Genomic DNA, 23,612 nt, shown 5'->3' with positions numbered 1-23,612 from the left:
GGGAGCAGATCACACAGAGGGAGCTGACAAGAACCTGGGCTCTGCAAACCCCAACCCGTGAAGGAAAAAATCCCCTTTTGTAATACTAGTGGGTTCTCAAAAGGAACGGGAAAAAACGGCCACTAAAATGGCGCCCGTAAAAAGAGCGGGAAAATTCGAACAAAAATGACGGATACTTTGCCCAGCAACAACCGTTGTATGAAGAAATGAGCAAGGTGGGAAAAAATTTTAACTGTAAAAATGGAACCGCCCATGGTAGAAATACAGCCGCGGGACTAAGAAGGTAATCGCGGCTGAAAAAATTAGCCTGGAAAAAGACTTCGTGAAGGAGGCAGGACAGCTAGTGGACTTCCCGAAGCCGAAGAGAATCGGCCAACAGGCAAGCCGCAGCCGCGGGCTGAAGGGACTGACTCCGCGAGGAACCAAGCGCTGCAGATGATCGAGAGAGACAAGGCAGCCCAAACAAGAGAAGTCGCTAAAAAGGGGAAGGCAAAGAGCCGCAGACACCGGCTCCTGACGGGCGAATGAAGCGCCGCCCGTAAAAATGAACGACGAAGGGAGCCGCAGCCTCAGGCTCCCGATCGTCAAGGCACAAGGGGAAATGGCAAAAAGGACCGGAGAAAATAAAGTACGAAAGAAGCCGCAGCCACGGGGTCCTAATTGTCAGGGCACAAAAGGAGGATCGGTAGAACAAAAAAGGGGGGGGCGGAGGCTGCCGCCGCAGCTCCTGGCCCCGCTGAGGAAAGAGACCGCAGCCGAGGTCTCTGTAGTTTGGGAGTAAAAAACACACCCCCGGGAAAACAAGAAATTGACAAGGAAATTGACACACAACACACAAACCGTGGTAAGGGATGAGACAAAGGGAAGGAACGAGACGAAACAACGTACACAAAACTCCACCCTCTATCACACAAAGACAAAAAACTTATCTAGTCACTAGCTAAAGATCTTGCAGGAACGAAAGGCAAGAATGAACTGGAGAGTGGGAGGGGCCTGACGCCCTAGTCTTGACTTCAGAAACATTCTTGCCTTTGGACGATAGGACAAGCTATAATCCAGCATGATGGCATTCCTCCTATGGAAAATCCAGCAACATAGTGATTGGTCTAGCTCAGACTTTCCCAACCTTTAGGTTCCTGGATGTTGTTGGACTACAATCCCCACCATTCTTGACTGTTGGCTGATAGGAGTTGTAGTCTAACAGCATCTGGGGACCCAAAGGTGGATAACGACTTCACAATAGACTATAGAACTAAAGATTCAGAACCTCTCACTCCTTTCAGACTCACCACTTGTGTAGCAACAGGCACTGAGGTCTTCAAAATTCAAACATAATTTATTATTTAAAACAAAATATTTAAAACAGTAATATTCAAGGAATGCATTTTTAAGGGGATATGTGGAAGTTCTGACACAGAAGGGAGACAATCAGAAAAGCCTTTTGTTTGATAAGTCCTCATTAGAAAGAGATAGAAATGAACATTTTGGATTCATGGGAGGTTTACCGAATGCTTTTTCAGTTCCGTAACTCAAGTATCTGAGCCTACAACCTACAACCAGTCTGAAAGAAAAAACCTTTACCTTGTTTGATACTTGTCTGACATAATATCTATTCTTTGATGTCAGACCCCCCAGGGAAACACTGGTACACCCTACAGGACCCCCAAGAGTGTCCGAAGAGGAGCTGCCCCAGTAGAGGGAGAGCGCATTTTAGGAACCCCTGACTATTTGGCCCCTGAGCTCCTCTTAGCACAGGCTCATGGTAAGCAGATTAATTGCAGTATAATTTCATATATCTTTTGTACACATTTTCTTAGCTTTACAATGACATCTGACTCTGTTTAAGAGGACTTTGTTGTTTGACATTACTGAAGCCATGTTTTAATCTTATATAGTTAGTGGTATTTTTCTTCGTTATGTGTTTCCATTTCACTATTCAATTTTTCCCCTAAATTCAGTGTTCTCCTTGATAGGAGATAGAATGAGTGGGCCTTATGAGGATGAAAATTGGGAGGGGGATTTGAAGGTGCACTGCAGGTGATGGAAGAAATTGTGGCTATTGCAGCTTTTTTCAAAACATTAGCATTTATTTTCTTTGTTTTATATACCAAAACAAAGTGCTAATAACAACAAAACAATCTTAGTTGTGTTTCAAATATTCCAGAACTGGGGAAAGATCTTGAAAAACTGTTAGTATATAGACACAAGTTAGGTGATGTGATATTGTGGGTTATTGTTTTTGTTTCTGGAAAAAAAAGAGTGGGGAAATGAGTCCATGCTGATGAAGTTCATCATCATGAGCTTGTATGCAAAAAAGGGGTAAATTCTCTTCTTTCAGGGCTGGCACCAGACTGCAGCAGGCCCTTGAAGATGGTGGCAGTGATGTGGTGGCTTTACCACTGCCGCCACCTGAAATAGGCTTGGCCATGTCAGTGCACTGTGCGCACACCTACCATCAACCAAGATGTCAAGCATGTGCACACTGATGCAGTGATGCGGGAAGTGGTGTGGCCAGCCCGCACTGGTGGCAGGGGGGTGTTACCTACAAGGGCAGCTCCTACTCCGCAACCTGATGTCAGCATGAATCACGGTTTGATAGCCTGGTTTGTTTGCTGCCCTGGCTAGCTCTTCTTGGAGGGAAATCATATCACTGAATGGTCCTCTATGGTAAAATACTTTCTTCATATAAAAACATCTGAAAAGAAGGTTCTCCTTGGCATACTTTTTTTGTAAGCAGTTAGCTGTTTTATGCTGGTGCATTCAATTATGCAACCCTCAAATTGCATCCTGAAGCAGTATAGTTCACAAGTATTACCATTTGATTCCGCAGAATTTAGAAACTCTGTTAATCTCTGTTGGTAAGCGATGAATAGACAATGTAGCAAGCAATTGTGTGTTTATATAAATAAATTAACCATATTAAAGAAGGACAAGAGAGGATAGGTGGTATTCAATACTGCTCATAGTAGATGCACTGAAGTTAATTGACATGACTAACTTAGGTTCATTAATACCAATAGGATTTTTTTGAGTAGAACTTAGTTAAATACAATCTAATTAATACTTGTATTTGGAAAGATACCATTTGCTGGTGAATTTGCATGCAAAGTAATGTCATACATTTTTATACAGACATACCAAAATGTTTACCTGATTTTTTTTACAGGAATTCAGACTGCTGGTAAGTTTGATTATAGCACTTGACAGAACAGTTAATGTATAATTTAATCACACTGCTTAAGATAAAAGGTGAGGGTAAAAAAGCAGAGTGAGAGATCCACATAGGTTGGAATATACTTCCAAAGTGATAGCTGTACTAGCTTCTGTTGCAGCAAAACCAGTAACTTGTAGCATCTTAAATACTAACAAATGTAGTATGCCATAACACCCATCCCATGGAGGATCTTGGATTGCACTGTTCTTTCCAGAGCATGTTTGCCATAAACACAACATTGCTTCATCCTTCCTTTCTTTCTTACAAATCCCATGGTGTAATCCTAGCAGAGTGCAACATTCTTTTGTATTCTGAAGCTCTCTTTATTGAGCCTGTTGTAAAGGGAATGGGAGAATGGAAACACTAATTCCTTTTACCACTCTTGAACTGCAGTTTGCAGGTCTATTCTGCAAAGGTTAATAAGCAGTAGCAACAGACATAGAACTGATAATCTTGGAAGAGTCTGTGTACTTAATACTGGCTCCCAGCAGGAGGCAACCAAACCAACCAAATTATAATCCTGCTTTTGATAATCTGGTTAAACATTTTATTTTATAAAATAAAAACACTTACAAAACTAGAGCTGAGATGGGCATATTGGGGTGCATGTTTGTATGCAGAATCTGACCTATTCAAGGAACTCAACAGTGACCAGTCTACATTGGCACTTAAGTAAAGAAGTTGGTGTAATCTGCACAGATTCATCAGGAGGAAAGGACAGGTGGAGAGATGTAGAAGCAGAGTCCAAGGCTGAAAAGAGCAAGAGGAAAAGTGGTGATGCTAGGAGTTATGGGTGTCATTTATAAAGGGAGAATCTGATTTTGGTCTAGGCCTTACAGTGAAAATCTGCAAGCTTTGCTTGGAAAATGTGGCAGCTTTCCCCCCCATTTCCAATAGGATGCGATTTTATTAGATTTTGACAGTTTTATGCATCCCCTTCCCCCAAAAAACATCCACCTTTTTCTGAACTTATGAAATGCTGCTTGCTTCACTGTTTGCTGAATAGTGCCCACTGCAGAAAATCTTTCAAAATCAGGGGTAGTCAACATGGTGCCATCTAGACGTCATTGGGCTGCAACTCCCATCATCCTTGCTGATTGGCCATACTGGTTAGGGCTAATGGGAATTGTAGTCCAACAAAATTTGGAGAGCACTGTGTTGGCTACCCCAATCTAAATGAAATGAATCAGCTGGTTCATACATTACTTTGTGATATGTTTCTGACCATCCTGTTGAGTATTCATATATAGATGTAACGTTTGACCAAATGATGTGTCACTGGCTGGCAGCAATTTCTGCAATTACAGAAGTTACTGTGGAATAATAGCCTTTTGATTTTGTGGACTGAAGTAATTCAATTCATTTGTTGTATTTGTACCCAGCAGCACATACTCTGAGGTGCTGGTTTTATCGGCATGAACATAGAGCCATTACTGGGGGGAGGGACACACGAAAATGTATCTGCATCTGCAGTGCAAGCAAGTTTTCACAGCAAGTGCATCCTTTGTTCCTGACATGATGGGCTGGCTGGAGCTTTAGCAGTGTAGCAGCTCCAGGGTGCATGCTGCTCATTAATGGCTTGTGGTGCCTCAACAGCTTTGCCTGCTTGTTCTTGACTACACTTGTTTGATCAATATTGAGTTTCATGACCTGAAAGCTGTCAATGAGCAAGTAAGTGGAAGTTAACTATATGTTGTCCTAATTAGTATTAGCACAGCAGAGAACTTCTGTTGAGTTTCTCTCTTGTTGTGCCTATTTTTGCAGTACATGTACCCTTAAGCTTTTTTTAATATAACACCGTGGGTCTTTGCAGTCATTATCCAACTTGAAATTTAATGTTTTGAATATGAGGCTGTAAACAAAGTACTCGGTTCCTCTCTAAAGCTTGGGACTTTCAGCAGACTTTGCTGGTGGCTTTGCTTTGCTTACACAATTGGTCTTTGAAAGTCTCAAGTGTGCTGGAGATGTGAGATGACTTGTATCACTCTGCCTTCTGTCATGGAACATTTGGGTAACTATTAATATATTGGGAATAGCAGAAGGGGCAAAGGGTGATTAGAAAATAATTTCTACCTTGTATATTACTTTCATGAATAACAAGTGTTGGGTGCTCATCTTTCCAGTCCTTTTTCTTTCCTTGCCATACAGCTTTATCTAATATCTCTCATGGTGTAAATTTATGTGGACTGTCTTCATCTCAGGTCCTGCAGTAGACTGGTGGGCACTTGGAGTTTGCTTGTTTGAGTTTTTAACTGGAATTCCACCATTCAATGATGAAACACCACAACAAGTATTCCAGAATATTCTGAAAAGGGGTAATTACCTTATTTGTGATTAAAATTAAGTTCAACGGTTGTTTGTCTAGCATAAGTATTGAGTTTTTTCTGTGTTTCTAGATATTCCATGGCCTGAAGGTGAAGAGAAATTGTCAGATAGTGCTCAGAATGCAATAAATGTTCTTTTAACAATTGAGAGCACCAAGCGAGCTGGATTCAAGGGTTAGTATATATTATAGTTATTCTTTTCAAGTTACTATTACGATCTTCTATTAGAAGTTCAAAAACCTATAGCTTAAGTACATAATTTATGGGAGGGAAGAATAGCTAGTCGAGCCATTTCTGGTCATTAAGGCGTATGCATGAAGATGGTCAAAACATATCCCATTTTGTTACCTGCCAGGCTAACAAAAACCACAGGAAAAGATGAAAATCCAGTCAAAGATCCAACCTTTTCATTTACTTCTCCAAGGAGCTCAGGGCTGTGTATGTGTTTTCCCCCTCACTTTGATCCTTGTGGCAATCCAGTATATTGGAATAGGCTGAAAAAAGCCCAAGGTGTTTAGTGTGCTTCATAACTGAGCAGTGGCTTGAACCTTGGTTGCTCTGGTCCACAAGCTCATATTCTACTCCACTATATCACACTGACTTTTTGCTTCTAGTTTTTCTTTCTTGTGAATTTAGCCACTCTTCCATTACTGGATTGCTTAACCCTTGTTTACCAACTTCATACGTCATGGAACTGCTTCCTAGAGACGGTTTTCGTATTTTATGGAATGAGAGGACACACAAGTCTGCTTAGACATCTATTCTAGAAATAGAACTTTGCTCAATGTTTTGTAAAGACCTTATTTCAAGTCTATAAGGCCACGGAAAGATTAGTAAAGTATTAAGACTGGCATTTATTTTAACTTTCAGTCCTGAGACAGATTGACATGTTTATAGTCCTCGTTTAAGAGAAAATATATGAAAAATCTGCAAAGTTTGAGGTGTTCATGCAAAGTCTAATCTTTGTTTAAACTTTTATTCCAGAGTTGAAATGTCACCCCCTTTTTCATGGTGTGAACTGGGATAATTTGCATAATCAGACAATGCCCTTCATACCTCAGCCAAATGATGAAACTGATACTTCCTATTTTGAAGCTAGGAATAATGCTCAGCATCTAACAGTGTCTGGATTCAGTCTGTAGTACTGGAGAAAACAATTTTCCAGAGGATTGCACATTCATGACGCTTCCTAACACAGGTTTACTCTCAATTTTGAATATATTTTGTTTTAAAAACCTGATGTGCTTTTAACTGTATGTGTATATATATATATATATTCTTACAAGCTGTATTGAAACTTTTCATTCCAAACAGCTTCTCATCTGTTTTTTTTTATTCTAGTACCAGCACCTTATGTAAATCTTTAAGTATTATGAATTTAATGGTGGTATGACACTATCACACTGAACAAAATATCATTTTCTGTTGCATTACTGATGGTGGGAAAAAGCTGCTTTGCTATCTAGCATACCTGGGAGGTTGAATGTATAGTCATTATTTAGAGGTCTGTAGTTGTTATTTCATGGATTGAATGTAAAACTGGTTTTCAGATTATACTTTCAAGCTGCACTGGCAAAAAAAAAATCTTTATTTTCAGTGTAGCCCAAAGATGCTCCTATCCTTGTGTGCAAATCGTGAGGTACAAAAGATTTCAGACACTTTAGGTCATTTACATGCTGCCTGTTCTGCTTAAGCTATCAGTGTTCCAAATTGTCTCTAATGTAACTACTGAGGTCTGTTCTTCCACCCAGCTTACCTAAGAAAACTATAACAAAACAAAAGCCCACCCACAAAACCGAAGTAGGTTTTAAGTGTCCCATTCCAGTTTCTAGATGAAACTTTTTTAGTTTTTAAATACTGAAAACTGGAGGCTCCATGTATTACTGCCAACTGTTTAAGATAGCCTAATCAAACAAGTGTATAGTAAAGTCTGTATAACATATTTACAGTTCAGTAAAACTGAGAATGTCAGATGAGTTTTCAATAAATAATGAATTAACTAATTATGTATTTTAAATATTGAAAATAAAAATAGACATAGTTGGAGACATAGCTTGTCATTTTCTTTGAATTAAGGTTCTCCATCTCTGCCATATGTTGTTGGACTGCAATTCCTATAATCCTTGGGAATTGGTTGGGGCTGATGAGAATTGGAGTCCAATAACAGCTGGAGGGCTACAGGTAGAGTTTTAACTGTCCTGAAGTGGTTTCTTAATGGCATGGAACAGCTTCGGCTCACATATCTTTAGGGGTGGAGAACTGTATTTGCATGGAGAGCCAGATCATTATCTCTCCCAACCCCTCATGAACCAAGTTTGACTGATGAGTGGCTCTACCCACCTGTCAATCACCTGATGTCAACAATGTATCAGATGACTTTTTTGCTTGCAAGGGTCCTCAGAAGCCATTTCAAAGTGCTATCTTAATTTTTTTGGGGGGGTAGGTGCCCAGTGCTTTAGCCCGCATTGATGCCATCAAGCAGCCTAGTACCTAGGAACTACTATTTCTAGTCAACTATTCTTTTATATGCAATGTTCTATAAGTCTTCAACTCAAAACACTCTCATGTTCAAAATGAAGCTACTATTTGATCTAGCAATCATTATATAGTGTGTTTACCAACAGAGTGCCAGTTGTCTAGCTGTAGGCAGAAAGAGTAATTCAGCAAATAACACTGCACCACTGCCTGTCCCTAGCTAAGAGTAAATGCAATTAATAAATGCCAAAATTGTATAAATAGTATGAATGAATAACAGCGAAGAATAAAGAATTACAAAATCAGCTGTTATAGTGTGGCTATTCTGTAATATGTATAGAGCTTGTTACTTTGAAACAATGAGATATCAATGCAAATAAATAAAAACTGTGAGCCAGTTTGCCTTGGAAACTCCCAGTTAGTCTCGGGCTCCAAATTATCAATGGTGGTGACTTGGAGAACAGAATCTCAAAACCCAATTACCTGCTGAAGTACTTACCTGTTCAGGGGCCACTCTAGCTGATTTACGTGCTACTGTCACCCTCCAGCCTTTGGAGGAGACTTAACACTTACCACCTTCACAGCATTCCCCTCCTTCTCATGGCTTGCTCTGAAACTCCAAAGAAAGCCTGCTTGTGATACAGCAGGACATCTGCCCTTTTAAAAAAAGGTCCATTCTGAAACTGATTACCTTGAAGGGAATACAGGTCCTTAGAATAAATATTGGCCCAATTGTTCTTAACCAATTATTGTTTTGAGAACCTTGACATCTTAAACTTCAAACTGGCCTTATATACAATCATTCAGTTATAAAATGTCTTTGGTTATCTGCTCCTATCATTCTTTATTAAATGTTATTTCCAATAGATTAAAATGTACTAACTTTTAAAACTAAACTTCAAGAGCATGTTCTATTAAACAGGGCAGAAATTTTAATAACTGTAATTACATTTTTTATAGCATATAACAGATATGAAGGTGCTTTTCCATCTTTCAAGGCCATCAGAGCAGAAAACATTTCCCATTCTGAAGAGTTACACAGTGTAAAACATGTCACAATCCAGAAATTACTTACTCTAAAGTAGGTAATTGACTGCAGTATGCTCATGTAGGAGTAAGCATCTTCAGAGTTGCTGCTCTGTTTTCATGATCTGGCATAATACATTTTATTTTCACCATAGCATCTGAGAAACAATCACTTTAGGTTGATTTTTAATAACATACAAAGAAATGTGATGTTAATTAACTCTCATTTTCCATTAAAAAAGTTAATTCCAATTATATTTTTAGAGATGCTATCCCAAACATCATCAGCCTGTTACTCAAATAGGTATCTGTTTAATAAAAATATGAAGTAAAAATTTAATAAACTGACAATGCTAAAATTGTTTTGAAAGTGTTTACAGGAAAGTAAAGGTTATAAAGGGTAATGGCATGGGAAAAGGCCATAAATGGTAAAAATATTTAATTATTGCACTTAAGTTTTTAAAAGGAATAGACTGGGCACAGCAAACTCCAAAGACAGCAAATTGCCAATTGCTGCCTCAGAGTACTTATATGTGAACACACACACAGATGGCGTAGTCTAAGCTGACAGTGGTGATCAGTTGTTTTTTAAGCAGGAAGGGGCTAGCTGGACTGAGATAAGGGTCCAAATTGCACTGATGTGTGCTAAACCTGTGCCAGGACTGTTACAACAGCAGACAGGAGCTAATGCCTGTCCATGTTTTTTTAAATCCTCCATAAAGAAGTATATGAGAAGCTCTCTAATATAACCTTCCAGACTTTTATTACATATATGGAATTCCTGATATGGAGGAACATTAAGTCAATCATATAAGCCCTGCCTGTTGTATTTAGTAAAACAACCCAAAAAGTATGTCCCAACAAACTGAAATATAAAACAAGGAATTGGGAACCAAAAAATCTGACTCAAACTACTTATGATATGGATGTGAATGCTTTATAGAAAATTAAAAACACGTGGATAACTTGTACACATCTCATAGCTGAGTAAGCAAAAGTCAATATAGCCAGTATATACAAAAACAACCCCTGAAGTACAATATCAAAACATGATCAACCACATTTTGACAGTCTTCTTCAGTGGTCAATCAATGTACAAACAACAAATATGCAATTCAGCATAAATCTATGTAACAATTCACAGCACAACTCCATTAAAAAATGTAGAAATAAGATCTGTAGATTTCTTAAATACAACACCAAAATATATATATAGATGATACTATCCAATTATGTGAGCACTGTAAGGCTGTCTTCCTAATTTAAACCAATTTAATAAAATTATTTAGTTCTAAAGTTTACACAAGTATTTTAAAATGCTGTTAACTCAGAGTTCAATATACATCCCAATTCCAAAGAAAGGGGATCCTAGGGAATGCAGTAATTATGGAACTATTGCCTTAATATCCCATGCAAGTAAAGTAATGCTCAAGATTCTACAACAAAGGCTCTTACCATATATGTGTATACCCTGTACCAATTTGGTATTTCCAGCCAGCAAGTAGAGGCCTAAAGCAAGCTGTTATAGCCTTAAGTTAATCAATATATATTCAATATGTATTTGTTAGCAAAGCCTGGAGGCTTGTATTCCCCTTTCAGGCCCCAGCATCTTTGGGTATGTCAGATCACCTCATAGCCACCTGCAGTCTAATCTAGGTGTTTTAATGAGAATATTAAGGCTTGCCCAGTATGATGCTGGGAATGTACCTTGTTAGTTAAAGGAATATCAAAGGAGCTCAATTAGGCATAGATTCAAGAGTAAGCATGTTGTTTAGCATAGACAGGTGGATGGGTCGAAAGGACGGTCAATGAGCAGCTAGTGCAGCTAGTATACAAGTCAAGTAAAGGTCAATGATAAACTATGCTTGTTAGTAGAGATGAAGATAAAGATGATAGCTATGTTTGCCAAGGGAGGATACCAAGGCGCACCTGGGAAGATACTATAGTTTTCTAGCAATTAGTCTGCTTTGAAGGTGTTCTGTGAAAAGGTCAGAACAGCCAATTATATGCAACAGATGTCATTATATGTTACTTCAAAGTGTATACTCTCATCAATCATATATGTAACTGCATGTGTATGCCAATGAGATATGCCAAGATTTATGCTATATAAACCTGATCTGTGCCCGGTATGGGTGTTCAGTCTCTGACGTCCGCTACTGCAGAGCGGTGGGACTGATCCACTTTTATTGGGAATACTTGGCTGAATGCTGTAAGTTACTCAATAAATTTTAACTCTTTGTAAGCAAACCTCTTGTCTGCATTTCATCTCTGGTAATCCAAAACAACCCTGAAGGTATACAATATGGAGTGAGAAATTCCAGACGTCCAAGCTGGATTTAGAAAGGGAAGAGGTACCAGAGATCATATTGCAAACATACGTTGGATAACGGAACAGACCAAGGAATTTCAGAAGAAAATCACCCTGTGCTTTATAGATTACAGCAAAGCCTTTGATTGTGTAGATCATGAAAAACTATGGAATGCTCTAAAGGAAATAGGGGTGCCACAGCATCCGATTGTCCTGATGCGCAACCTATACTCTGGACAAGAGGATATTGTAAGGACAGAATATGGAGAAACCGACTGGTTCCCCATCGGAAAGGATGTGAGACTGGGTGTATTTTACCACCCTATTTGTTTAATCTATACACAGAACATATATAGAAAGCGGGAATGGACCAAGATGAAGGAGGTGTGAAAATTGGAGGGAGAAATATCAATAATTTAAGATATGCAAACAATACCATACTCTTAGCAGAAACCAGAAATGATTTCAAATGAACGCTGATGAAAGTTAAAGAGGAAAGCACAAAAGCAGGACTACAGCTGAATGTCAAGAAGATTAAAAGTAATGACAACAGATTTATGTAACTTTAAAGTTGACAATGAGGACGTTGAACTTGTCAAGGATTATCAATACCTTGGCACAGTCATTACCCAAAATGGTGACAATAGTCAAAAAATTAGAAGAAGGCTAGGACTGGAGAGGGCACCTGTGAGAGAACTAGAAAAGGTCCTCAAATGCAAAGATATATCACTGAACACTAAAGTCAGGATCATTCAGACCATGGTATACCTGATCTCTATGTATGGATTTGAAAGTTGGACAGTGAAAAAAGTGGGTAAGAGAAAAATCAACTCATTTGAAATGTGTTGGAGGAGAGCTTTGTGCATACCATGGACTGCGAAAAGGCCAATAATTGGGTATTAGAACAAATTAAACCAGAACTATCATTAGAAGCTAAAATGATGAAACTGAGTTTATCCTGCTTTGGACACATCATGAGAAGACATGATTCACTAGAAAAGACAATAATGCTGGGAAAACCATAAGGGAGTAGAAAAAGAGGAAGGCCAAAGAAGAGATGGATTGATTCCACAAAGGAATCCCACGTCCTGAACTTACAAGATCTGAACAGGATGATTTATAATGGAGGTCGCTGATTCATAGGGTCGCCATAAGCCAAAATCAACTTGAAGGCACCTAACAATAACAACATTGATTGACCACTGAAGAAGACTTTGTCAAAATGTGTTTGGTCATATGTTTTGATACTGCACTTCAGGGGTTGTTTTTGTATAAACTGGCTATATTGATTTTTGCTTACTCAGCTATGATAGATGTGTACAAGTTATCCACGTTTTTAATTTTCTATAAAGCATCCACACCCATATCATAGGCAGTTTGAGTCAGATTTATTGGTTCCCGATTCCTTGTTTTGTTGTATTTAGTAATAGAGCCCAGCTACAGGTTTATAACCTTAGTGAGAACATCCTATAGAATTTGGGCCTAGGCTGCAAAGGTAGCACAAGTTATCCACCTTTAGTTACTGGATGAAGAGTTCCCCTGCAGCAGCAGTCACTGGCATTGGCACTCAAGCCAATCCATGCACAAAAGCCTATTTCTACTGGGACAGAAATGTTGAGCTAGTTTTTGAGCACCTTCTAAGTGCATATGTAACTCAGCTAAAATTCAGCACCTTTTAAGTGAATATGTAAGCTATTTTCACTAAACTGTTAAGCACATTGCTGCCTTTTGATGCAATCTAGATGTACTTAAATTTTTATTCCATTGATTTCAATAAGCCACTGTACATTCACATCCTGCTGATTTCAATATGGCTTAGGGGTGCCAGGGTCATTCTATGTACTGTATTCTCTTTATTAAGTTGTTTTGAATCTATCACGCCATATTCAAACTCTGTCTGCTGTTTTAACATGTTAAGATGCCTGGCTAGCAAGAGCTTTTAAAAATAAAGGTGATGTTTGCTGTGGAAGTGTAGCCTCAAACATTTGATTTGTTTACCAAAAAGTTACCTCATCTATATAGCAGCAATTTCTGTCTTAAATATCTCAAAGCTATGATGTTAAGTGCAATCATACAATCCAATTACTTTGACTACTCTAGAGTTTACAGTTTCCTTTGCTTATTGCATGTTTTCTATGCCATGTGGAAAGTCTTGCATGACATTATAAAACAAACCATGTTAAAAGCAACAATTTTACTGGGGGATTTGTATTAGTTGAAGGAATGTCTTCATTCCAGCTTTGGAAAAAAGAAACACTCTTAGTAGGAGATGTAATATCATCTTTCAAACTCTACAGACAGCTTATCCAGAAAGTACAATCCAAAACAATTTAAGGTTCATGTGACTGCTGGATGGGATAAGTTGTGTTTATTCTATTTGAAAGCTAAGAAAAATGGATCATTCAAGTATGGTACGCCATGTAGTGCAAAAGGAAAAAAATAGAACGATGTAGCCATCCCAGCATCTGCAGTTCTTGTGGGTCTTTTGAATTATTTTACCTTCCAGAGTCTCTCCATATTAGTAGTCCTTAAGTAAAATCAGAAATTGACTCTTCAGTTCTGTTTTCTGAGAGGGGAGAAAAATACCAACTTACACTGCAATCTTATGTATTTCTACTTAGCAATCTATTGAGTTCAACAGGACTACCTCTGAACTAAGTATCTATAAGACTGCCATCTCAGTGTTTCCGCTTACACACAAAAATGGCCCATCCCTGATTAATACCATTTGTTGCTTCACTTTATGCACTTTAATATTAAAATGTATAAGGCTACTTTACACATTTCTTTAATGACATCTCTGTTGGTGAAATGTCCAGAAATTCAACAGATGCAAGGGCTCCTGAGCTTCATTATATAATCTTCAAGGAGACCAAATCAAGTGTTGGCTTGAACAAATGTTGAAGAAAATTTCAACATAAAAACAGTAATTCTGTTATTAATAGTTTGAATACATTTATAGCACACACCAGTTATTGGGCACATTAACAGTGTGAGTGTGCCCTTCTAAATTCCTGCCAAACAAGAAAAGTATTCCCCATCTTCAAGTGACATCAGGACAAATTCTCCATTTGTCTATCTGCTACTCTCATACTTGATAATGAGCCTGATGTTTTCATTATTTTCACCAGAAAAAAAATTGACACTAGACTAGTGAACAACACTGACTGCTAACAAACTATATGAAATGGTGCATGAAGTAGGTTGCCATAAGAGTCCACTTTGATTAACAAACTGTTCCAACAAATAGCTGTGAAAAGCTCTTTTCATAAAGTAAAATGGAATCTTTATGATCCTTATGAAAAACCCCTGTATGTTGACATAGATTATACTCAGCCACAGCAAAAAATGGAGAGAGAAGCCAGGATCCAAATGACTGCACAGACTCATGCATTAGTGGAGTATTATTTTCCTGCTCTGAACAGCTGATTTCCCACCTCCGCTATATTACAAGCTGCCTTTGTGGGGAGTGGGTTCAAAAGGAGGAAAACCAAATCATCTTTGGATCCTGGGGCAAAGTACTGAGCTTTCTGAAATATTTGTTTGTAACTGTGTGTGATGGGCAAGGACATTCTAAAAAAGCAGAGTTAGCCAAGGGAAGAATGAGAAAGCAAAAGAAGATATTTTAAGTGAAGGTTTTCTGGTTTCTAGATTCTCAGGACTGACAACATTTTAGAAATTTGTTACATCTGTTTCTTGTTTAAAGTTCTTTCACAACAACTGTCTTGGCACTTTCCACATTTTGAGTAAAATTACTACTTGAAGGAATATATGAAAGACCTCAGTGACACATATCTGAAAGTAAAAAGGAATGTACAGGCTAACAGCTGTATGAATGCCAGGGCAACTCTTAAAAAGACTCACTGCCAGATAAGCTGTTGGTGAAGTCTCCTATTATTCTGCTGGCACTTTAGATCGGTGGAACACATTAGTATATTCTTGCTACAGAGTCAGCCATTGGTCCATCTAATTCAGTATTGTCAGCACTGACTGGCAGCAACTCTTCAGAGTTTCAGACAAGCCTTTCCCAGCCTTACCTGGAGGTGCCGGGGATTGAGATTGGGACCTTCTGCAAACAAAGCATATTCTCCAACACTGAGCCTTTCCCCTTTGTTATCTATGGATGCAATCTCTTCCTTTACTTCATTCCCTTGACTCATTAGAACATGTACTAACTAAACTGTCCAACAGGTTCAAACAACTATTTGCATGCATGTAAAATCTCACCTTCTCCTCCTTTGAAGATACACATGTACCATCCACTGGGCAACAAAGGGCCATAAAACAGCAAAGAGTAAAGTACCAGGAGAAACCTCAAAGGGCCACCATGTTGGTCTCTAAACAACACATAAAAGAATGAATTTCTCAAGTTAAATGATAAGATATTGGTAAATGCTGGCACACACATAGGATTGTTGGGGATTATTGATTTGGAACTGTACATGTTCTGCCCCAACTGGGCACTTGTTGTGCCACTTACTATATTTCCCCCCTAGCATCTACATTTAGAGCTGCTTTAAATTTCCCCTCAGCAGATCTGTCAGCAACTGAACAGGCCTTATTATCTGTTACTATGCATTTACTGGTTGTTCCATCCCTGCCTAGACCAGTTTTTCTTCCTCAGAAAGAGGAAAAACTCCCTGGGACCTTATCTCTGCTGCCATTCTGAACTTCAGCCTGGAAGGCCCAGCCTTTTCTTTCCACCTCATATATACCATATTTTATACTTCAGTTAGATGTGACCTTCTATGTATCCTCCTATAGTTATATATTTAATCCTCTGTGTTTACTAGTTGCTTGCTGTTCAGGTGGTGTTATCAATAAAGTTGAAGATGGACTGGATAAAGTTTATATGGGATAGATATACAGCCTAAGGTGTGTTCAAGCTAGAACAGTGGTTAGTTCAGATGTCATTGTGGGTCTAATTAGACTCAAACCAAAACTGTATGCTGTTTTATTTCTCAGAGACCTCTTATATTATCTGTACACACAAAGTTCACTGGTGTAGTGGAGCAGGAACAAAAGCACCACCACTCATTTCATAGCAGTGGTGTAATCTCCTGGCATGCTATTTGCCAGTCCTCTGCATGTCAAATAAATAAGCATTTCGGAGAGAAGCCCACCAAATAGGATAAGTGGTGGGAGACATAGGTTACATTTACATGCATTGCTATGAGTTAAACTGCCTCTTTTATTTTGAAAAATGTCACAAAATAACGAGCAAGCATTTGAGTCCAACAGAACTATTAATAAGGCTGGATGTTAAGGAAACCAGGAGTGGTGTGTGTGAGAAAAAATCTGGTTTGGTATTGAAACCATGTATATCTACATTGGGCAAAAGTTCATTTGTATAGGGCATGGTTATGGGGGCTACCTGCACTTCAGAATTTACCATTACACCACTGACAAAGTTACAACTAATAAAGAAAGGCAGTGTTGTCACTGGCTGCCCTGCAACTTGGAAATTCTCCTCCTCTGTAGACTTGTGAATACTCAAACATTTTAATGCCTTTTACAATTTCTGCTAGCTTTTGGTTAAACCAGTGGGAGTTAAGATAAGACTGCAACTTTGTTTCATTCATTTTTGCTGGCAGTTTAATATGTTTTTGAACACTTGTGTGGAATCTTTGGGATAAAACAAGTTAATAAATAAATAAAACACAAATGGTTCATGTTAGCAGAAGAAGATAGCATGAAATATAAAGCGCTGTTCCAATATTTATACAGTCAAAGGAAAGGAAAGCCAACATGTTAAGCTCACCATAAAAAAAATCTAAACTGCTCTGTTGCTGAAAGTAGATAAAATCTTACCTTAGTATGTGAGGGAGGCTGATTATTTGAATGTACAGTTGCAGTTCTTGCCTGCAAATACAAATGTGTTTAACAAAGTAAACACATTTCAGATTTATACACACAGCTTCATATTGTATTCCTACTGTGGTTTCTGGAACGTAACATAGCATTGTTGCTGTCAGGGCTGGCGCCAGGCATGCTGGAACCCTTGGGTACCACTTTGCCCTGGGCCCCAGTGCGCGTGCAAGCATGTACATACACGCATGCCCCACCTACCTGTCTCTCCTATCTTTTGTGGCTGTGCATGCTGGGCAATCATTAACCAAGATGGCGGCCAAGGTTTCCCTAAGGGGCTGAAGCCTCCGCCGCCACCTTGGCTGATGCCACGCATGCATGCTACATGTGCGCATCCCTGCCATCAACAAAGATATCAGCAGGGGCATCATCACCTTAGGGAAACCTCAGCCGCCATCTTGGTTAATGGCAGCCCAGCCTGCGTAGCCGTAAAAGACAGGAGAGACAGGTAAGTGGAGCCAGCAAACGGGCAGGTGGCTGGGAAGCTCTCTCCCTGCAATCAACAGAAGTACTCTGCCGTAGATTGCGGATGGGGAGCGCTATTTCTCCCCCACCCTATCGAGGGGCCTCTGTGGCCCTCAGCCAGGGCCTGACCTGGCCGCCCTTTAGCGCCGCCCCTGGTTGCTCTCCTCTATTAACAATATGACATGAAATGTTTTTGCTTGCAGCCACAATTTTGCCGCCTTCCTTACCATCCATTGCCCCTCTTCTCATACCAGATATACCTATAAAAAGTTTCTCCAGAAATGTTCTTCCATGCACCAATTCCAAACTGGTCTGGACCTCCAAATTATTTGTAATTGTGACAAAATAGACACCTGTGGGATTGTTACAACTTTTATTCTTTTCCTTTCAAGAAAAAATGTTATATATGAAGCACTTCTTTGCTTGATAGTTTAGATCAGTGGTTCCCAACCTGGGGGCCATGACCTCCAGGGGGCTGTGAAGTAATCCAGAGGGGGCTGCAAACAGTAAAGAAATGAATTATTTATTTATTTATTTTAAAAGTCTTCACTCCCTGGACACTGTCTGCTCCCCACTGCAGCTGCAGATGACACCTCCCCCTTGCTCCAAATGAGAGGAAAGGACTTTGCTGAAGTGCCAGAGAGTCCTTCAGGTGCGCTGAAGGCAGGCATCAGGGGTGCAGTCGTTCAGGGTCTCGGGGGGTCTTAGACCCTTTACCTTTTTGGGAGCAGGGTCCCAGCAGGGTCCCAATGTCTCTAGCATCCTATGAGCCAATCAGCATGAAAGTGGAGTGTGGTGGCCACTGAGAAGTCTTCTAACATGCTTCTTTGTCCTTTCCTGCTGATTGGAGTCAATCAGAATGAAAAGAGGTGAGTCAGCCACTGAGAAGACTCTTCTCAGTAGCTAACACTCTTCCTTTTCATGCTTATTGGCTCGTAAGAGCATATGTTGCTGTGGGAGATGGTGTTAACTAGGATCTCATTCTGAACCCAGCAGCAAAAATAAGTAATAAAAGAAAAAGAATGAGAAGGTATGGTTGTGAGTATCATGAAGGGACCCTGAACTTCTGAATTTGCCCTTACATGCCTGGTAGGCATCTGCCTATACTACACATGGCAGATGCCAAAGGAGGCTGAGGGAGATGCTACCAGGAAGAAAAGGAGATATCCCGACTCCCATCTCCTCACACTGCCGCTGCTGCTGCTGCCCTTACTCAGAATGAGAGAAGCAGCCTTTTGTGAAGCAAAAAGAAGCAAGTCTGCAAGGAAAGGCTGCTTTTCTCCTTTCTTCCAGACAGCCAGCCTGCCTGCCTTTCTTGACTCCTGCTTTACCGCTACCTCCTTTAAAAAATTCTTATTTGTGAGGCTGCCCAGATCTCGCCTCGGCCTAGATGGAGCCAAGGAGCAGTGAGGAAGCTTAGGACTTGCTCGCCCCCCCCCATCTCTGAGGCTATGTGTGTGTGCCACTGTCCCCCCTTTCTTCCACTTACATTCCACCCCCCCAAGCTCTCTCCAAGATGCTGCAGCAGTTGAGGATTCCCCCTCATGCCCAAATGCATGCACGCCTGCAGATGCTTGCAGGAGGGGCAGGTGTGTTTGTGTGTGTGTGTGTATGCACTGATCTGTCTTCTGCTCCACTCTCATTCCCCAAGTGCACGCTAACCAAGTTGTAAGTTCTGAGGATCATCCCAAGGCTTAAAAGCACTAACCCCCCTCCTCAACCTATCCACCCTTCTGTCTTCACAATCTAGCATCCCCACCACTACCACATTGCTGCTTTTTGATGATGATGATTTTTAAAAAGCTCAGCAGGTTGGCTGAGGTCCACATACTTCAGCCGAAATGTATTTATTTATTTATTTATTATTATATTTATATCCCACCTTTCCTCCAAGTCACTCAAGGTGGTGCACATGATTTCCCTCCCCCCCCTTCCATTTTATCCTTGCACCAACCCTGTGAGGCAGGTCAGGCTGAGAGACTGTGTCTGGCCCAAAGTCACCCAGTGGGCTTCAGAGCCAGGTAGGGAGTTGAACCTGGATCTGAGCTCAACACTGTAAACTACTGGTGTTGGGAGACAGGACTGTACATCTTCAGACTGTTGGGGGGTGTCCCAATTTGACTGGACCTTTGCATTAAGAAAAGAAAGCAACACCTCCCTGTCTGCAGGGAGCTTTTTATGGAAAGGAATATTTGAAGATGTGATTCTGCCACACACCATTTTTTTAATTAACAAAGACTAAAATTACAACGGTGTGTGTCACAAAATCTTTTGAGCTTACAAAGGGGGTCCCACACTCATAAAGGTTGGAAACCACTGGTTTAGATAGTCTAGCTTGGCATGGATATAAATCTAATAATTAAATAAATAAATACATTAGAGCAACTAAACATGTTTGTTGATGTTATATGCCTTCAAGTCGATTACGACTCATGGCGACCCTATGAATCAGCGACTTCCAAGAGCATCTGTCATGAGCCACCCTGTTCGGATCTTGTAAGTTCAGGTCTGTGGCTTCCTTTATGGAATCAATCCATCTCTTGTTTGGCCTTCCTCTTTTTCTACTGTTTTTCCCAGCATTATTGTCTTTTCTAGTGAATCATGTCTTCTCATGATGTGTCCAAACTAGGATAACCTCAGTTTCATCATTTTAGCTTCTAGTGACAGTTCTGGTTTAATTTGTTCCAACACCCAAATATTTGTCTTTTTCGCAGTCCATGGTATCTGTAAAACTCTCCTCCAACACCACATTTCAAATGAGCTGATCTTTCTCTTAGCCTCTTTTTTCACTGTCCAACTTTCACACCCATATATAGAGATTGGGAATACCATGGTCTGAATGATCCTGACTTTAGTGTTCAGTGATACATCTTTGCATTTGAGGACCTTTTCTAGTTCTCTCACAGCTACCCTCCCCAGTCCTAGTCTTCTTCTTATTTCTTCACTATTGTCTCTATTTTGGTTAATGACTGTGCCACGGTATTGATAATCCTTTAAAGTTGACAATGAGGACGTTGAACTTTACAAGTTACATAAATCTGTTGTCATTACTTTTAATCTTCTTGACGTTCAGCTGTAGTCCTGCTTTTGTCCTTTCCTCTTTAACTTTCAACAGCATTCGTTTCAAATCATTACTGGTTTCTGCTAGTAATATGGTATCATCTGCATATCTTAAATTATTGATGTTTCTCCCTCCAATTTTAGATGCATACATTTCAAAATAATGTATGTGCCTCTCATATGTATATGTATATGAATAGCAATCTTTATTTAAAAAAGAGGAGCAACAAGTTGCAAAACATTTAATACTGAGGGCCACAGCCTGTTGGACTTATCTATAACAGCTATAGAGATGCCAACACATTCAATAGCATCGACTAAGAAGGAAAATTTCTGGATATACTCTCTGGATCCATTGGCACCACATCTGGAGGACAGCACAAACATCACTTAGCTTCTGCAAATGAAGCTCCTCTGAGCATTCCATCCTCAAAGCTCTGTAACTGCCATCTTGGTAACAGCATTTGTATGTTAGCACTGGATAAAGGCGGAAGCCGAAATGTTTTGCCAGTAAAATAAAACCTTCTGGTTTTGTTAATCACAATTACATGTATATATTTTTAGGTGATTAATGGAATCCTTACAGGAATCCAGAGCAAGCCTGAGTGAAGTTCTGTTTGTTGCTTTCAAACCTGTCCATATATATGAGAATATATATAAATATGAATGAAAGTTCTTTCAAGACCTAAAAAGAATCTTCTTCAGTAGGTTCTTGATTATGTGCTTTTTAAAATAAAGATTAAGGGCAATATCCAACTAAGTCATACTCAGAATAGGCCCCCTGAAGTCAAGTACGATTAATATTGGATATTGCCTTAACTTTCTAAGATACCAGTTCAGACAAGTTTTACCTGTGACGCTGTTAGTGTTTCCAGTGCATGTAATCTCTGAAGAACATTTTGCATATCTTCCTGTAACCGTATGAGCACTATTGCAATTTGTTCACTGAGGCTGCTCCTTGGTCCTCTGTCTGAACCCCATCGTTCTCCATCTCCTCCACTGCCCATTTGTCCACCTTGGGTACCATCACCCAAAGGGTTTATTCTATGTCCTAAAGTTAGAAGGGGAAAGAGAAACCCATTAGAAGTCATCATACTGTGAAAACAAGAAAATTGCAAAAAATATGACATTAAACTTGCTCATCTACATAAGACAACGTAGCAAAACAAATATTCCTACAGTACCTCTCCCTCTCCTGATTCCGTAGAAATCAACTTTTTCACCACCTTTCTTCTCTTTGTGAGGTCCTCCATCACTTGTCTTTCCATCCTCACCACCACACTTGACTTCACCTTTTCCTTCAGTTGCAGCCTCCTTTATACCTTCAGTCTTGTAGTTTCCAATTTCAAGAAAACCAGAAGCACCAAGAAGATGACTATGGTCTACTTCTGAGAAATGAAATGGATGTTTTGAAAATTCTTTGGTTGATTCCAAGATCTACAAGTTAACAAACACATCTATTATATTGTAGGTGAAACAGGTTTTCAAAAAGGACATAATATTTCCCCCTAAATTTGGAGTAACTAATATAACTAAAGAGTTGCTGTCTCCTGCCAGAGCAGCTCTAGTTATTCCTGCCTACGAGCCACCCCTGAAATGATTTGGGGGGGGCAGTATTAATTCTGCTAGTAATAGCAACAAGTTCTACTCCAAGCAAATCAAGTGCAAAGACACCAAGGAGGGAATGTTAGGAATGGACAAACACAACATGAATAGGCAGGTTCAGCAGGAGACATAAGGATTGAGCAGAACAGACAGAATATGGATAGAGCGGTACAGAATGTAATAAATTGGAGAAAAACACTGACAAGCAGGCAGTGAACATGGATTTTCCATGCACATGTTTTTCCTGTTTGGAAGAGGTATCTCAAAAACATTCACCAATGTAAACCATAATCAGGATGCACTGAGCTCTAAAAAATAAGCCACTTAATCAAAGTGAAACAATGACAAGCCTGAAAGAAGCCTCAGACTTTCATGCTCCCCCCACCCCCTCATCCTGTAGGGCTGGAGGAAGATTTTCACTGGAGTTTAGTATCACTTTCCACTAACCCTGGCTTGTCCTGCAATGTGAACCAGATTCCAGAACCAGGTACATTTCATAAGAAGCCAACTTCAAACCATGGGTTATGAAGCTGGCTTGTTTAACTAACCAGAGTTTTGTTTAAAACCAGAATATCAGAGGACAGGTCAGGATTAGCAGAAATTGAAAGTAAACATTAGCAGAGTCTTTTTCCTGGTTGCACAGGAGCAGGCAGCCTGCAAGGCGGGGGCTTAATTCAGGCTCATTCCAGCTCATGCATACACCAGTAAACCATGGTTTAGTATTATACATGAACTGGGCCAATATCAAACAGATACCTCATGGTTTAAGATCAACTACATTGTTAATTTCTACCAATATCACTGTCAATCATTTGGAAACTTAGGGCCAGTTTATTTATTTATTTAAAAATATTTATAGGTCACCTTTAGGAGCAGAACTCCTACAAAGTGTTTACACACAAGTAAAAATACAATTTTAAACAATAAGGTAAAATATAATACAAATCTTTCAATATAACCTCAACAATAATAAAACCAGCAATAATAAGTATACAACCAGCCCAGAAAAAAAGCAATTATAACAAATCTATCAACTGAAAGTAGCAAATAACAATGTGAAATATCACTTTGGACTGGAGTAAACCACAAAGATAAAGTGAGTTTTCAAGACCTTTTTGAAAACCTGGTGACACGACATTAAATATGTCTTTGCATTTAACATGCATGTCCTCAAAAGTGTAAATAACCATCACCAGTGGATTTCCTCTCTAAGTTTGAAATGGGTGATACTCATCAGGATCCCACATGATAAAAAAGGATTAAA

At 39.5% G+C, this 23,612-nt stretch overlaps 2 protein-coding genes across 5 annotated transcripts in view; one reads left to right on the top strand and one right to left on the bottom strand.

Moving 5' to 3' along the window:
• Positions 1-8,318, top strand: part of MASTL (microtubule associated serine/threonine kinase like) — a 29,086-nt gene extending 20,768 nt beyond the window's left edge. Inside the window, exons 9-12 of the mRNA XM_061587566.1 lie at positions 1,627-1,762; positions 5,416-5,529; positions 5,611-5,712; positions 6,523-8,318. Coding sequence (XP_061443550.1) covers positions 1,627-1,762; positions 5,416-5,529; positions 5,611-5,712; positions 6,523-6,680 — 510 coding nt within the window. The 3' untranslated portion in view covers positions 6,681-8,318. The remainder of the gene's footprint in view (positions 1-1,626; positions 1,763-5,415; positions 5,530-5,610; positions 5,713-6,522) is intronic.
• Positions 8,319-8,922: 604 nt separating this feature from the next.
• ACBD5 (acyl-CoA binding domain containing 5) overlaps positions 8,923-23,612 on the bottom strand; it is a 51,884-nt gene continuing 37,194 nt past the window's right edge. For 3 of the 4 annotated variants that reach the window (XM_061587567.1, XM_061587568.1, XM_061587570.1), the window contains 5 exons: positions 21,928-22,180; positions 21,595-21,794; positions 17,162-17,212; positions 15,578-15,687; positions 8,923-13,916 (listed from right to left, as the gene is read on the bottom strand). In XM_061587567.1, the coding sequence (XP_061443551.1) occupies positions 13,904-13,916; positions 15,578-15,687; positions 17,162-17,212; positions 21,595-21,794; positions 21,928-22,180 (627 nt within the window). In that variant the 3' untranslated portion in view covers positions 8,923-13,903. Of the gene's footprint in view, positions 13,917-15,577; positions 15,688-17,161; positions 17,213-17,467; positions 18,181-21,594; positions 21,795-21,927; positions 22,181-23,612 lie in introns of those variants that run through there. The other variant, XM_061587569.1, reaches the window with a different exon arrangement.

This window comes from Rhineura floridana, chromosome 10 (assembly GCF_030035675.1).
Source record: "Rhineura floridana isolate rRhiFlo1 chromosome 10, rRhiFlo1.hap2, whole genome shotgun sequence".
NCBI classification, from domain to species: domain Eukaryota; kingdom Metazoa; phylum Chordata; class Lepidosauria; order Squamata; family Rhineuridae; genus Rhineura; species Rhineura floridana.
The sequence above is the reverse complement of the archived record's forward strand: the minus strand, read 5'-3'. Positions and strand labels throughout refer to the sequence as shown.